The 14,525-nt window shown below is 45.1% G+C and overlaps 1 protein-coding gene across 1 annotated transcript in view; it reads right to left on the bottom strand.

Annotated features, from left to right (window-relative positions):
- COG3 (component of oligomeric golgi complex 3) overlaps nt 1–14,525 on the bottom strand; it is a 48,691-nt gene that overhangs the window by 9,659 nt on the left and 24,507 nt on the right. The window contains exons 16-21 of the mRNA XM_083440379.1: nt 14,192–14,281; nt 12,269–12,389; nt 6,310–6,398; nt 6,068–6,202; nt 2,887–2,962; nt 649–776 (exon numbers count right to left, since the gene is read on the bottom strand). Of these exons, the coding sequence (XP_083296505.1) occupies nt 649–776; nt 2,887–2,962; nt 6,068–6,202; nt 6,310–6,398; nt 12,269–12,389; nt 14,192–14,281 (639 nt within the window). The remainder of the gene's footprint in view (nt 1–648; nt 777–2,886; nt 2,963–6,067; nt 6,203–6,309; nt 6,399–12,268; nt 12,390–14,191; nt 14,282–14,525) is intronic.

Below are 14,525 nucleotides of genomic sequence, written 5' to 3'. Positions count from 1 at the left end.
GACCTGGCATTAGTTACAGGAAGATTTTGCAGGCCACTCCAAAATATAGGGGATGCGGGTGGCGCTGTGGGTTAAACCAGAGCCTAGGACTTGCCGATCAGAAGGTCAGCAGTTCTAATCCCGTGACGGGGTGAGCTCCCGTTGCTCGGTCCCAGCTCCTGCCAACCTAGCAGTTCGAAAGCACGTCAAAGTGCAAATAGATAAATAGGTACTGCTCTGGTGGGAAGGTAAACAGCGTTTCCATGCGCTGCTCTGGTTCGCCAGAAGCGGCTCAGTCATGCTGGCCACATGACCCGGAAGCTGTACGCCGGCTCCCTCAGCCAATAAAGCGAGATGAGCGCCGCAACCCCAGAGTCGGCCACGACTGGACCTAATGGTCAGGGGTCCCTTTACCTTTACCAGAATATAGCACCATACGTTTGTCCAAGAAAAGGTACAAACTTCCACAGAATCACCAAAGGGAAGAGCTACAGAGGTTGCTTAGTTTGAGGCAAAACAGAATCACTTGACTTAAAACACGTTGCAACAGTTTGCAAATATGAATAAGCTACTATTAAAGTATGCATTCAAGTATGTAAAGTGAAAAACCTATAAAACTTTGGTTCTCATATTAATAAAAAAAAGAGGAAACGCTACCGAAATACTTACCCTAACCGGTTTGAACAAGATGAACTCTGTGTCCTTGTTGGATAAATACAGCGACATGCTTTGCAATGTCGAGGGCAGTTTTGTTTTGATGGTCCTGTATGTCGAAGACACCAAGTCGGCAATCTTTGCTGCGAAACAGAATTCAAAGACATATTAGTGGCAGAGAACTTGTCCTTTTGAAATCCAGTCATGGTTTATTGGCTGTCTCTTATACGAAGCAAGCACCTGCCCTGCTACATGCTTATGACAGAATCACAGAACTGCAGAGGTGGAAAGGGACCGCCAAGCCCAGCTCCCTGCAATGCATACATTTCTTTCCATAGATTGCAGATATCTAAAACTGCTGTGTCAGTTTCTGTAAAAAACATATTTGTAAGCAACCCTAATCCTTCTGGAAATGATGGGATGAACATCAAAGCAATACATATAAATTGCATTTATATCCTGCCTTCCCTTCCTTACTAAGGTGTAAATGAGATGGCCTTCCATCCAGTAACCGACCAGGCCTTAACCTTAGTTCCACAAACTGACTACATCAGGGGTCAGCAAACCTTTTCAGCAGCGGGCTGGTCCACTGTCCCTCGGACCTTGTGGGGGGGCCAGACTATATTGGGGGGGGGGGAGAATGAACGAATTCCTATGCCCCACAAATAGCCCAGAGATGCATTTTAAATAAAAGCACACATTCTACTCATGTAAAAACACGCTGATTCCCGGACCGCCTGTTGGCTGGATTTAGAAGGCGACTGGGCCGGATCTGGTCCCCGGGCCTTAGTTTGCCTACCCATGGACTACATCATGCACTTTCGGTTAACCAAAAGTAATTTGTTGGTGGAAAGAGAATAATGGCAGTCACAATGCAAGAAAACATATTGAGAAAGGGCCACCTGGATTTGCAACCTAAAAAGTCACAGACTGGGACCCGTGCAGCAACTCCAAGGTATATTTTATTTCAGTAGTAGCGAAGTGCCCATAAGGAACTTGTGTGTGTGTGTGTGTGTGTGTGTACGCAATGATACAGCTGCCATGCACACAGTGGTGGGGAGGAGATGCCTGCTACTGCACAATATTGTCATCCTTCCCACTTACCATATTGGCCTGAATATAAGCCTCACTTTCCCTCCAAATGTACAAGTGCGGCTTGTATTCACGACCTTACGGTATGCAGCCAGGCGCGCGGGACACACAGCGCCAGGAGTGCGGCAAAGCCGCGCCCGCCCCGCGCATAGTCCCCCATCCTCTCCCCCAAGGCCGAGAAGGGAGAGAGTGAGGAAGGGGAAAGGCTGCCAGCAACGCAGTGCGGCTTCCCCCACGCCCAGTATGCAGCCAGGAGCAGCGAGGAATGGAGCAGCTTATATTTGGGTATCTTTTCTTTTTTTCTTCTCTCCCCCCCTCCCCAATTTTAAAAGTGTGGCGTATATTCGGGTGTGGCTTATATTTGGGCCAATACGGTATTGTGCTTTGAAGGTTAAAGGCTCTGCCTGTGGCTTCCCCAAGCACCAGATATCAGGAAGCAAGGAAAGCATACAGTGGTACCTCGGGTTAAGTACTTAATTTGTTCCGTAGGTCTGTACTCAACTTGAAACTGTTCTTATCCTGAAGCACCACTTTAGCTAATGAGGCCTTCTGCTGCTGCTGTGCCACCAGAGCACAATTTCTGTTCTCATCCTGAAGCAAAGTTCTTAACCTGAAGCACTATTTCTGGGTTAGCGGAGTCTGTAACCTGAAGCGTATGTAACCTGAAGCGTATGTAACCCGAGGTACCACTGTATTTGCAAGTGCTCAAGAAGGGTGGACAAGAGCAGCAAATGTTTGCAGAAGGATGCAAAATTACACTGAGACAGAGGACCTCTCCCTTGGCAAACACTCCTTGCTGGCAAGCTGTCTTCCTTATGTATGCTGGGCATGGAGCGTATGGCAAACAAATGGATTTTCTGTCCTCCATGGGACTTTTCGTTGCATGTGTACAGGAGACACTTACTGTATTCTACTTATTTTCCATTCAGCTTGGATACAAGCCAAAGCGGTTAAGTGAGGTTCGTTAAAGATGGGTAACGGTCAACCCTTTGAATAGTTCCCCCCCCCCCCCCGAATTAAACTTTTACAAATTAACGTTTAAAATAAAAAAAAGATCCAGAATGGCGAAGTCTGTGAGCCAAACGAGCTCCATCTCGCAGAAGGCAGAAAAGAAAGGTAAGCATGTACAAAGGGCTGTGAGATTGCACCTAAAGAGATTACCTGGTTGTGCCCAAGGTTGCTGCAAAAGGCTGTATTTAGGACCGCCTTGAGTAGCCATTGCCTTCAGAGCAGAAACCTAAAGTAATGAGATGGAAAATAAAATAAAATAAAATAATAATAATAATAATAATAATAATAATAATAATAATAATAATTTATTATTTGTACCCCACCCATCTGGCTGGGTTTCCCCAGCCACTCTGGGCGGCTTCCAACAAAGATGAAAAATACACTAAAATGTCACATATTAAAAACTTCCCTGAACAGGGCTGCCTTCAGATGTCTTCTGAATGTCAGGTAGTTGTTTATCGCTTTGACATCTGATGGGAGGGCATTCCACAGGGCGGGTGCCACTACCGAGAAGGCCCTCTGCCTGGTTCCCTGTAACTTGGCCTCTCGCAGTGAGGGAACCACCAGAAGGCCCTCGGAGCTGGACGATGGGGGTGGAGACGCTCCTTCAGATATACTGGACCGAGGCCGTTTAGGACTTTAATGGTCAGCACCAACACTTTGAATTGTGCTCGGAAATGCATCAAATGCTATGTCATGCTTAGCAGTCATGTTGGTATTGTAAAGTGTTTAAAGGTCTTCATATGCAGCACCCCAGCAATAGCTATAACAACTATATAAGATAGGCCAGAATTATTATTCCCATACTGCATCTGGGCTGAGTTATGCGAAGGCCACCAAAGTAATTCTCAACGGAGGATGAGATTCAAACTTGCTGCTTCACAGAAAACTACCAGACTGAACCAGATCTCAGGAGCCACTTGTCAAGAAAATCTAGCTATTAAAACTAGAAGTGGCAATTTCACAATGCTTTTCGGTAGTTACGAAAGAGCGCCCGGGAACCCTTCCAAAGGAAGCAGGTTATAAAAGGCAACTGTTTGGGCTTTCTTCGAACGCCTCTCCCAAAGTAGTATCCAGTCAGAAACTGGAAGAGAATGCAGTGAGCAAAACACAATTTTTCGAAAGCTGTTTCTTTATCCCCTCCTCCCCTTTAGGGATCAAAACGAGAAAAGCTGCTGGGGTGAGAGAGATGAGCTAGGTGGCACTCTCATGAGGTTGGAGGAATTTCAATTAGGACTTAACATGTCCAGTTTATACAGGCATAGTAGTAGTAATGTAAAGGTAAAGGGACCCCTGACCATTAGGTCCAGTCGTGACCGACTCTGGGGTTGGGGCGCTCATCTCGCTTTATTGGCCGAGGGAGCCGGCGTACAGGTCATGTGGCCAGCATGACTAAGCCACTTCTGGCGAACCAGAGCATCGCACGGAAACGCCGTTTACCTTCCCGCCGGAGCGGTACCTATTTATCTACTTGCACTTTGACATGCTTTTGAACTGCTAGGTTGGCAGGAGCAGGGACCAAGCAATGGGAGCTCACCCTGTCACAGGGATTCGAACCGCCAACCTTCTGATCGGCAAGTCCTAGGTTCTGTGGTTTAACCCACAGCGCCACCCGTGTCCCTGCCTATAGAAGTAGTAGTGTCACAGCAAAACAAGCCTTTGGTTTATCTTTATTCCCCATTATCACTTACAGGGCTTTTTTCCAGCCAGAAATCGCCGGGACTCAGTTCCGGCACCTCTCAGGTGGGTGCCGTTGCCTTTATAGTCGTACCTTGGTTTTCAAACAGCTTAGTTCTTGAACGCCGCAAACCTGGAAGTGAGTGTTCCGTTTTGTGAACTGTTTTTGGAAGCCGAACGTCTGATGGGCTGCAGGAGCTTCCTGCAGCCAATCAGAAGCCACGCTTTGGTTTCCAAGCATTTTTGAAGTCGAATAGACTTCTGGAATGGATTCCATTCGACTTCTGAGGCACGGCTGTATAAGAGAACAAGGGAGGGGTTCCTTGCGAGTTCTGGCACCTCTTTTTCTAGGTGTGAGTGTTGCCAAAAGGCATCTCAGTACAGCTGACTCAGGAATGCTTGTGTTGATAACATATTGAATGGCATCGGGGTTGCTAAGCCCGTGGCCCTGCAGATGTTACTGAGCTATAGCTCCCATCATCCCTGAACACTGGGAGAGCCACAGGTTATTCTCCTTTCAGTCAGATATACCAATGTATTCATATAAGGCAACCTACACCCTCGTGCAAATTAACTGAGCAAAGCATGTTTTCTATCTTACTCGTAATCCTGTACTCAAAACAAGCACGAAAAGTCAGTTGATCATTATGGAGTCAGAAGCCTGCAGCCAACAGAAGGAATGATGCGCTCGCCACAATATATTGAGGTTCTATGAAAGAGAGTTATTCCAGAGCTGGAAAAGAGGTACACTGGGATATTGCAGCAGGACCTAGCCCCCTGTCACACATCGAAAGTGGTGAAGACATTATGACAGAGCAGCAAATTCCCCGGACATAAATCCCATTGAGAATTTGTGGGCTATATGCAAAAGTCGCCTCCGTGCTGTAGACTGTACGACTATGGAAGAGCTCATTCGGGCGCTGATTGAAGTGTTGTACAGGGATCTGAAAATCAACAGTGACTGTTCAAAACTAGTAGACCCCATGCCAAATCGTGTTCAAATGCGGCTTAAAAATAGCGGAGGTCATATCCGTTATGAACGTACATATATGTTAGTTTTGTACACGTATATGTGAGTTTTGTACACGTATATGTGAGTTTTGTACAATAAACTACACTGTTCTAATTAATTTGCACAAGGGTGTAGGTATGAGATTACAGTGGTGCCCCGCAAGACGAATGCCTCGCAAGACGGAAAACCCGCTAGACGAAAGGGTTTTCCGTTTTTCAATGCGCTTCGCAGGACAAATTTCCCTATGGGCTTGCTTCGCAAGACGAAAATGTCTTGCGATTCTTGAGATTTTTTTCCACTCCCCAACCCCTTTTTCTAAGGCACTAAGCTGCTAATAGCCTTTTAGCAGCTAATCCGCTAATCCCTTAAGCCTTTAATAGCCGCTAATAGCCGCTAAACCGCCAATAGCGCTAATCCGCTAACAGGGTTGCTTCGCAAGACGAAAAAACCACTAGACGAAGAGACTCACAGAACGGATTCTTTTCGTCTTGCGAGGCACCACTGTACAGTTCTCTAATGATTTGGGGATAGATGTTCCCTGTACAATGTCTATGTTCCTTTCTGTCAACAATCCAACCAACATAAATATACCAAACACAGCCGCTTAAGATACCAATGGTGCTACCGTAGGATCTCGCACACCTTCGCCAGGAATTCCTCCAGAGGCTCCACAAACTGCTTGGTTTGCTGCTGAATGAACTGCTCACAGGCAAACTTCAAGTGTCGATCGACATCCTTCTTAGAGTCAATATAGTGCTCTCTGATTTCCGGAGTGCCCTGGAACACAGACACAGTAGTTTCTCCCTTTCTCAACTCTTCTGAAATGGCTACACTTCAAAAAAAATAGACTTTTTTCAAATGCACCGTTAACAAATGCTCTTTACCTCCAGCAGGAACTGTATCAGCGCATTGTTGCTACTAAGCCTAAAGAAATGTGGAACGGTCATAGGGTTCAGGATTTTAAAGGCAGCATCTGTGGAAACAAAACCACTTGCATAAAGTTCACATTATTTTAAGGAGTGTTCTGCTTCTGCCCTTGCTCTCCCTTGACCCAAAAATATGAAAACTTAATAGAGTTTTCTATGAATTCTCAAAAATTATCCCATGGAAGTACTTTCCTTCATGTGTCTAGAATGTGTACTTTGAATACGCAAATAGGAAGTCTACAAATTGTAATTGCTGTGTGTTTAAAACACACAGAGATTTATTTGAACCTGATAAGTGTCAAATACAGATTTATGTATATTATAATTAGCAGTATACTTTTGAGGACTACATTCTTAGCACATCATGTCATCTATATATTGGTTTCACGAGAACAAAGTACAGTGGTGCCCCGCAAGACGAATGCCTCGCAAGACGGAAAACCGCAAGACGAAAGGGTTTTCCGTCTGCAGAGGCGCTTCGCAAGACGAATTTCCCTATGGGCTTGCTTCGCAAGACGAAAATTGACGAAAAATTTTGAGGGTTTTTTTTGCTCCAAAACCCCTTTTTCTGAATCGCTAAGCTGCTAAAAGCATTTTAGCAGCAAAACCACTAATCCCCCAAGCCTTAAAAAGCCGTTTTAGCCCTTAAAGTGCCAATAGCGCTAATAGCGCTAATCCGTCAATGGGCTTGCTTCGCAAGACGAAAAAACCGCAAGACGAAAAGACTCGCGGAACGGATTCTTTTCGTCTTGCGAGGCACCACTGTAGTTTGCCAATTTTGCATTATTACATAAAATCATACATTCATCTTTTGGGAAGTTTTAAACTGGCCAGTCTCTGCTTCCATTGATATTAAGTTAAGGCACTTTATACACTGTGATTTGCTATCGGTGACGTAGGAAAGCTGATTATTTTTAAAATCTTGTCAATATATTGACTTTGACACCACCTACACAGCTGAGAAGCCCCACTTGCTTTTTGGACACAGACTTACCATATTACCCAGGTCTGGTTTTTGGTGACACACTTCCGGGGGGAACGATGACTATTTACCTGTGCCCACTGTGACAAGATGGCAACAACAAGAAGGGAGTCTTTTCAGATCACAATTCCCCCAGAACCAACATCAAGAGTTCTGAGAGCTAAAAGCAGTTGTAGAGGCTTCAAGGAAGGCAGTAGAAAAACTTTATAGAGTAAAAGTGCTCAAGGATGTTTTAAAGGTCTGATTTTGCTGTATAAACCTGCTTCAAATGTAATTTTATTTTAATTGATGAAAACTAATAAAAATTAATTGGCAAAAATAATAATTGAAACTTCCTTAAAAAATGAGACTAGCACTTACACTTATATTTTTACTGGAGCTAAATTTATTTGGATTTTGCTCAAAAAAAACACCTTATTATTTGTTGTCTGAATACTAGATCTTTTGCAGATCTCCTGAAGAACATTTCTGTTTCAAAATTTATCAGCTAATAAATACCCTATAATAATAATCCAGAACAAAACAGAATACAAATACGGTCTAATATAAATAGATATAGTTTGGTTATGCAAACGTCGTCTTATTTTTTGAAGCTGCGGATATATACAAAGCAAGTTTTCGTTAGCAAGTAACAAATTCTCTCAGGCTCTCTCTCTCTTAAGTGCAATTCTGTCCATGATAAACAAAAAAACCTTCCCATGGGAAATAGGTTTAATTCACAGCACAATATATGGCAGCTGGGGTCAAGCCCATGGTGTATGAGCATGTTGCCAGAATGCAGCCATTCCTATCGCTTAATTCCCATCTTGCCTGTCTACGGCTGCTGTGCTGGCAAAAGCTAGCAATCAAATACGAGGATGCTAGACTGTCATCACTGGCCTCCATTCTCCACCGAAAGGGAGAAGAGAGCATCCTAACCTCCCAGACTCTGAAACTCTTATACCCACTAAAGCCAAGGCAGCACTCTGCAAATCAACTGACTGCACTAACAGACTGGAACAATTTGGGAAACTTCAGGCTAGGACCAAACACACCCGCTCAGCTTCCAGTGCCCTCTTTCTTAGATCTCCACCCCCTTTTTTCCCACGGTGGAAAAACCTTTTCAACAAGTTCCCTCGGGTTCACTGCCCTTGACAACTCCAGCCTCCTTCCCTCCCCTTTTGCCTTCTCTCCTTCCCCCAAGTCTGGGTGTAGCTGATGTCAGGAACTGGCTGGGGGAAGATGAGCGGTGGGAGGCAACAGCAAGGGAAACCCCAGAGGAGGAAGGCTCTGAGCCAGGGGGATTGGTGGTGGGACGATGAGAAGTCAGAGGGAGAAGATCAGAAGGAGGGGCTGGACGCTGAAAGGGCAATGGGGTTTAGTGAGCAGGAAGAGCCTGTGGCAGGGAGCAATTCAGACTAAGAGGCTGAAGCAGAGGAGGGTAGTCAAGAGCCTCCTGAAGAATCCAGGGAGTCTCCCTCTCCTGCTGCAACAAGCTCTTCTCCTCCCTGGTCTCCAAGAACGTGCGGAATAATGCTTTCTCATGACCAACAATACTTCACTATAACTGTAAACTTGCCACTCTCATGCATTTTCAGCTTGGGGGAGGGAGAGACAGGTATACATTTCGGTTACTTACCACCTTCCATTATTAACTGGCTGGTATAAAATTTTTATTCATCTAATAAATGCTCAGAATAAAATTATATATCAGCCAGCATAGGACACCAGCAGGACATATTTACCCTTTTGCTTGTTAACTAGAAACTACTTAACACAACAGAGGTCTCATCCATGTTCAGCTGCAATGAATAGAATTGTTAGTTATAAAGGCAAGTTTGTTCAAAGCAAGATAGTAGCATATTAGCAGACAAGCAACATAACTGCTTCAAACTACTGAGACAGAACAGATAGAAGGTATTTCTAATCTCCATTCACTGACTCATAGGCAATAACATTTTGAGGCTTAAAGTATTCCTTCCTTTCCTTACCTCACCTGCATTTTCCCACTTGCTTTAAAATGTATTTGCAAGAATAATACACACCTCGGCGTATTCTTTTCTTTGTATATTTTGTCCAAGTGACATTTGATAAGCACATTTGTTTTAATTACACGATGCAAATAGCTTTCGCAGCCAATTTTCTACGTGAAAACAAGAGCTTCCTAATTTGTTCTAGGCAAGTGATTTTTGTGCGTTCTAAGCTTCAATCATTAAACAAACAAAGCAAAGCTCATTTGCAGAAGGAAATGGAATGGAAAACTCAAATTTACCATAAATTGTATTTCTCATCAGTGGATAGACTCATAGAATCACAGAATTGTAGAGTTGGAAGGGACCCTAAGAGTCATCTAGTCTAACTCTCTGCAATGCAGGAATCATCCCAGGCAGATGGCCACCCATGCTCTGCTTAAAAACCTTAAAGGTAAGTTAAGAGGGTACCCAGAGTGCCACAGAATTGAAGAACTGTAGATGCTGGCAGCAGAGTCCCTCTCACCCAGCTTGAGGAAAGTCCCCTTTCAACCAACCTTTTTTTTTTTTTTAAAAAAAAAAAGGTATTGTAATAGTTCTAGGGGTTGCTCGTGCGTAAGTTGCCGCTACTCCTGGCTAGGTTGCCTGGTTGAATCCTTTCTGTCTGGACAGCCTCAAGTTCCGTGGCTGCCTCAGTCGCTGGCAGAATCAGTCAGTGGGTGTTTCTTGAACCTCTTCCAGCATAGAAGCTGTTTGACGCCCAGTCTCCTTCTACTCTGCCTGCGCGGAAGTCTTCTGCGCAGGGAGGGTGTGGGCAGCGGAGTCCCCGTACTCTCTCCGCTGGTCTCCGGTGAGGAGTCCTGGAGCCACCTCTCCGATTCCCCCATCTGCCCCCCTTCTCCACTGGTGTTACGCTGATTTCCTTCCCCAGCGGATGGGCTGCCTCTCTCCCTACTGGGACCCTCTCCGCCATCCCTCTGGAGCCTTCTCTCCGCCTCCAGCTCCGATGGCAGTTCCCTGACAGGTATGAAAGACACTCTTCCCACCATTACTAAGTGCTGGGGAAATAAGGAAGAAGGAAAAGGTCCAAAATAGCCTGAAAGCTGAAGCTGGGAGAAACTCCACCATCTCAAAAGAGGGAGGATTAAAAAAGTGAAGAGGTGGTTCCTCCACAAAAGAGGAGAATAGGATGCTTCATCTGCAGAAGCCCTGCCTGAAGAGGAAGGCAACAACTCACTCTGGGTACCCTCCTCCACCATCAGAGAAGAGACTGTACAGTACGAAGCTTACAAGATACTTAGCTTTTCTAAAAACTTATTTATTTCTAAAGCCTCTGGACATAGCAGGGACCACACCTGATAATCCTGCACCAAGTCTGCTAAAGCCAAAGACCCAATTCCTCTGCTTTCAGAAGAGGTCAAGATGGCGCAGAATGCTACCAGCTGCAAAGAAGGGTTAGAGCAGGAAGCTATAGCAACCACCAGCCAGCAGCAACAACGCTCCCCTTATATTGGCACCTGCCTGTTGACTCTGTCCCTTGTTGGAGCACGCTAGCATAGAAAAAACATTATGTGAATGGAAAGCAGGATACTCAGGTACCATTTTTAACAGATCAGAGTTAGGAGGATTTGAGTTTAGTTTTTTTTAAAAAAGAAAACCACCAGAACTGATGTGAAGGAATATGAAAGGCTTTTCGGGAACTTTCCCCATCCGGCCCTCAAGAGAAAGGCCGAGCTCCAGTTAGTTCCATGCAAGAGAATGCAGAGCAGCATGCAGGCGATTGCAGGTGAACATAAACAAACAGAAGGACAAACAACAGGCTGCATGGAAAAGCCATTCTTGGACCTCCCGCACTTTCTCCTTTACATAAAATCAGCCATGTCGACCCTGAATTGCTTCAGGCCAGTAGCATTGGGAGGTTTTGAGTCTTTCTTCCTGCACCACTTCCCTGATTGAAATCGCCACCAAAAAGATACCATATTTTTTGCTCTATAAGACTCACTTTTTCCCTCCTAAAAAGTAAAGGGAAATGTGTGTGCGTCTTATGGAGCGAATGCAGGCTGCGCAGCTATCCCAGAAGCCAGAACAGCAAGAGGGATCGCTGCTTTCACTGCACAGCGATCCCTCTTGCTGTTCTGGCTTCTGAGATTCAGAATTTTTTTCTTCTTGTTTTCCTCCTCCAAAAACTAGGTGCGTCTTATGGTCTGGTGCATCTTATAGACCAAAAAATACGGTCCATTACAAACTATAAATTATAAACAGATAGAAACATTGGCAGGATTATTGTAACAACCTGCAGTTTTGTAAGAGTATATATTGAAAGAAGATGAATAAATGAGCAAATTAAGTTAATTTGCATATGCAGCAGATGTTAAAAACAAATTTAAGGAACCACAGAAAGAGGGGGATGGAAGTCAAGTTTTTGAATGTCAAAATGATTGTAAAATCACTGAAATGTATAAACCTGAAAAGTACAGTGGTACCTCAGGTTACATACGCTTCAGGTTACAGACTCCGCTAACCCAGGAATAGAGCTTTAGGTTAAGAACTTTGCTTCAGGATGAGAACAGAAATTGTGCTCCGGCAGCGCGAGGCCCCATTAGCTAAAGTGGTGCTTCAGGTTAAGAACAGTTTCAGGTTAAGTACGGACCTCCAGAATGAATTAAGTACTTAACCTGAGGTACCACTGTATGAATGAGTAAGAAAAGCAAAGAAATCTCCACCAAAAAAATAATAGCAACTTTCGGAACGGGTCGATTTTGATCAGGGATACGGTGCAAGAGCTAAACCCCCTTCCGCCAAATGTAGCTGCCCTGATCCAATTTGAGGGGTGCTTGTGGTTGCTTTTGAAGAAAAAGAAAAAGATTTTGGGAAACCTGGTAACGGCTCTCCGATGCAACATGTAGCTTGGCCCTCAACCCTCGTGGCTGGCACATCGGAGGAGGGGCAAACCCACTCGGACTGACCAGTCAGCACAATGCAGTACCTCTAGTTTTCTTAAGGTCCAGGGAAATTTCCTTAATGGTGAATTCAGTGTGGAAAGGAGCAATTTGTTCACGAAGAATCAAAAGATGTTTGATTAAGAAAAGCTGTCCGTCAACCTGGGTCTAAATTGTAACAATAAATTAATGCAAAAAATAAAGAGAAAAGGGATAGACATTGGTCAACCGGTTGTCCACTTATAAAAAAGCAATTTCATCCCCTTTGTATCCTAGGATACCTACCTACTTCCCATTAAATCATATACATGTCTCTTACAGACACGCTACAGAGAGGCAGCAATTCATATTTGTGCTATGCACCACTGCTTAAAAGAGGGCAGAGAGATCGCTGCAAAAGTAGTTGGAGTCCCTAACAGCATTATGCATGTTTGGATTCTTTTGTCATTGAATTGTTCTATTTTTGAATCATCACATGCAAATTTGTAAGCACCTACATTTTAAGTCTGAAGGGACGTGGGTGGCGCTGTGGGTTAAACCACAGAGCCTAGGACTTGCCGATCAGAAAGTCGGTGGTTCGAATCCCCGTGACGGGTGAGCTCCCATTTCTCTGCCCCAGCTCCTGCCAACCTAGCAATTCGAAAGCACATCAAAGTGCAAGTAGATAAATAGGTACCACTCCGGCGGGAAGGTAAACGGCGTTTCCGTGTGCTGCTTTGGTTCGCCAGAAGCGGCTTAGTCATGCTGGCCACATGACCCGGAAGCTGTACGCCGGCTCCCTCGGCCAATAAAGCGAGATGAGCGTCGCAACCCCAGAGTCGGCCGCGACTGGACCTAATGGTCAGGGGTCCCTTTACCTTGACATTTTAAGTCATTTCAGCTAATTTATGCTACTGAATGGAAAACATCGCCATGCTATCAAATATGCTTTTTTCTTCAGCTTCCCTACTCTTTCACAGTTACCCCGCTCATATCCTTTCTTGTCAATCTCAATCACCACCAGAAACGTCCCACATCTCCACCCGTCTTTGTTTTTTAAAAAAGAAAAAAAATGTAGTCACTGTACTTTCCGCATTTAAATGAAACACTGGGTAGGCTAGGCTTATGTACCGTATTTTTCGCTCCATAGTGCGCACCGGACCATAGGGTGCACCTAGTTTTTAGAGGGGGAAATCAAGGGAAAAAATTTTATTTCCCCCCCAGCCCCAAAGAGCAGCGTACAGGCTGCGCGCAGCCTCTTGTTGCCGGAGGGGTTACGCCCGGCTATGGCACAAGCCAAGACAGCAAGCGGGCTCCATCCCGCTTGCTGTCTTGGCTTATGCCACAGCCGCGTGCAGCCTCTCCCTGCCGGAGTGGCTGCGCGCGGCTATCCCTGAAGCCTTCCGAGCGCAGTGCAAGTTTCCGCTGCGCTCCTCAGGCTTTGGGTTCCTTTTGGTGAAGCCGGGAGAGCAAGACTCTCCTGGCTTCAGCGAAAGGAACCTGAAGCCTCCAGAACGTAGCGGGAATTCATGCTGTGCTCCGAAGGCTTCAGGGGGCTATCCCTGAAGCCTGGATAGCGAGAGGGGTTGGTGCGCACTCCAGGCTTCAGCGAAAGCAACGGGAAGACTCCGGAGCGCGGAGGGAGCGCTCCCTCTGCGCTTCGGAGGCTTCGCGTTGCTATCGCTGAAGCCAAGGAGCCTGCATTCGCTCCATAGGACGCACACACATTTCCCCTTAATTTTTGGAGGGGGAAAAGTGCGTCCTATAGAGCGAAAAATACGCTACCTTCCCATAGGCATACAGAATTCAGATCTCCTAAGCAAAAACGGAAGTACATTGCCTTCAAATATTTTTCAGAACAGTCTCAAATTTGGTGCAGTGCACTCCTAGGAAAAGTTTATAGAGACCCTCTTTATATGAAATTATTACACATTAGCAATATGAAAACCTGTATTATTACATCCCTCCAACACAAAAGAACATTACCCAACCTTGTTTTTAGAAATGGAATCTGCAGCTGATAGCAAAGACTGTATGCAGGCAGATAAGGCCTCCTGCGATAATCCTTGGAAGACTGCCCTCTGGAGAGGAAAAAGAATGCAAATGTTCATAAAGGTCAGGCCTTTATCCTTGAGGAAGGTCGTCTAAAGCTGGCACCCTCAATTTGCAAATTTAAGCACTATCATCCCATGCTTCACTTGTATTTTCCCATAGTTCCTCAAGACACTGGATTTAGAAAAGATAATATGTACAATAGCCACAATTTATGCAATACGTGAAACATACAATGACTCCAAGAAGGTACAGTGGTACCTCGGGTTAAGT

The sequence above is a fragment of the Podarcis tiliguerta genome (assembly GCF_965153285.1).
Source record: "Podarcis tiliguerta genome assembly, chromosome: 5".
NCBI lineage: Eukaryota > Metazoa > Chordata > Lepidosauria > Squamata > Lacertidae > Podarcis > Podarcis tiliguerta.
The sequence above is the reverse complement of the archived record's forward strand: the minus strand, read 5'-3'. Positions and strand labels throughout refer to the sequence as shown.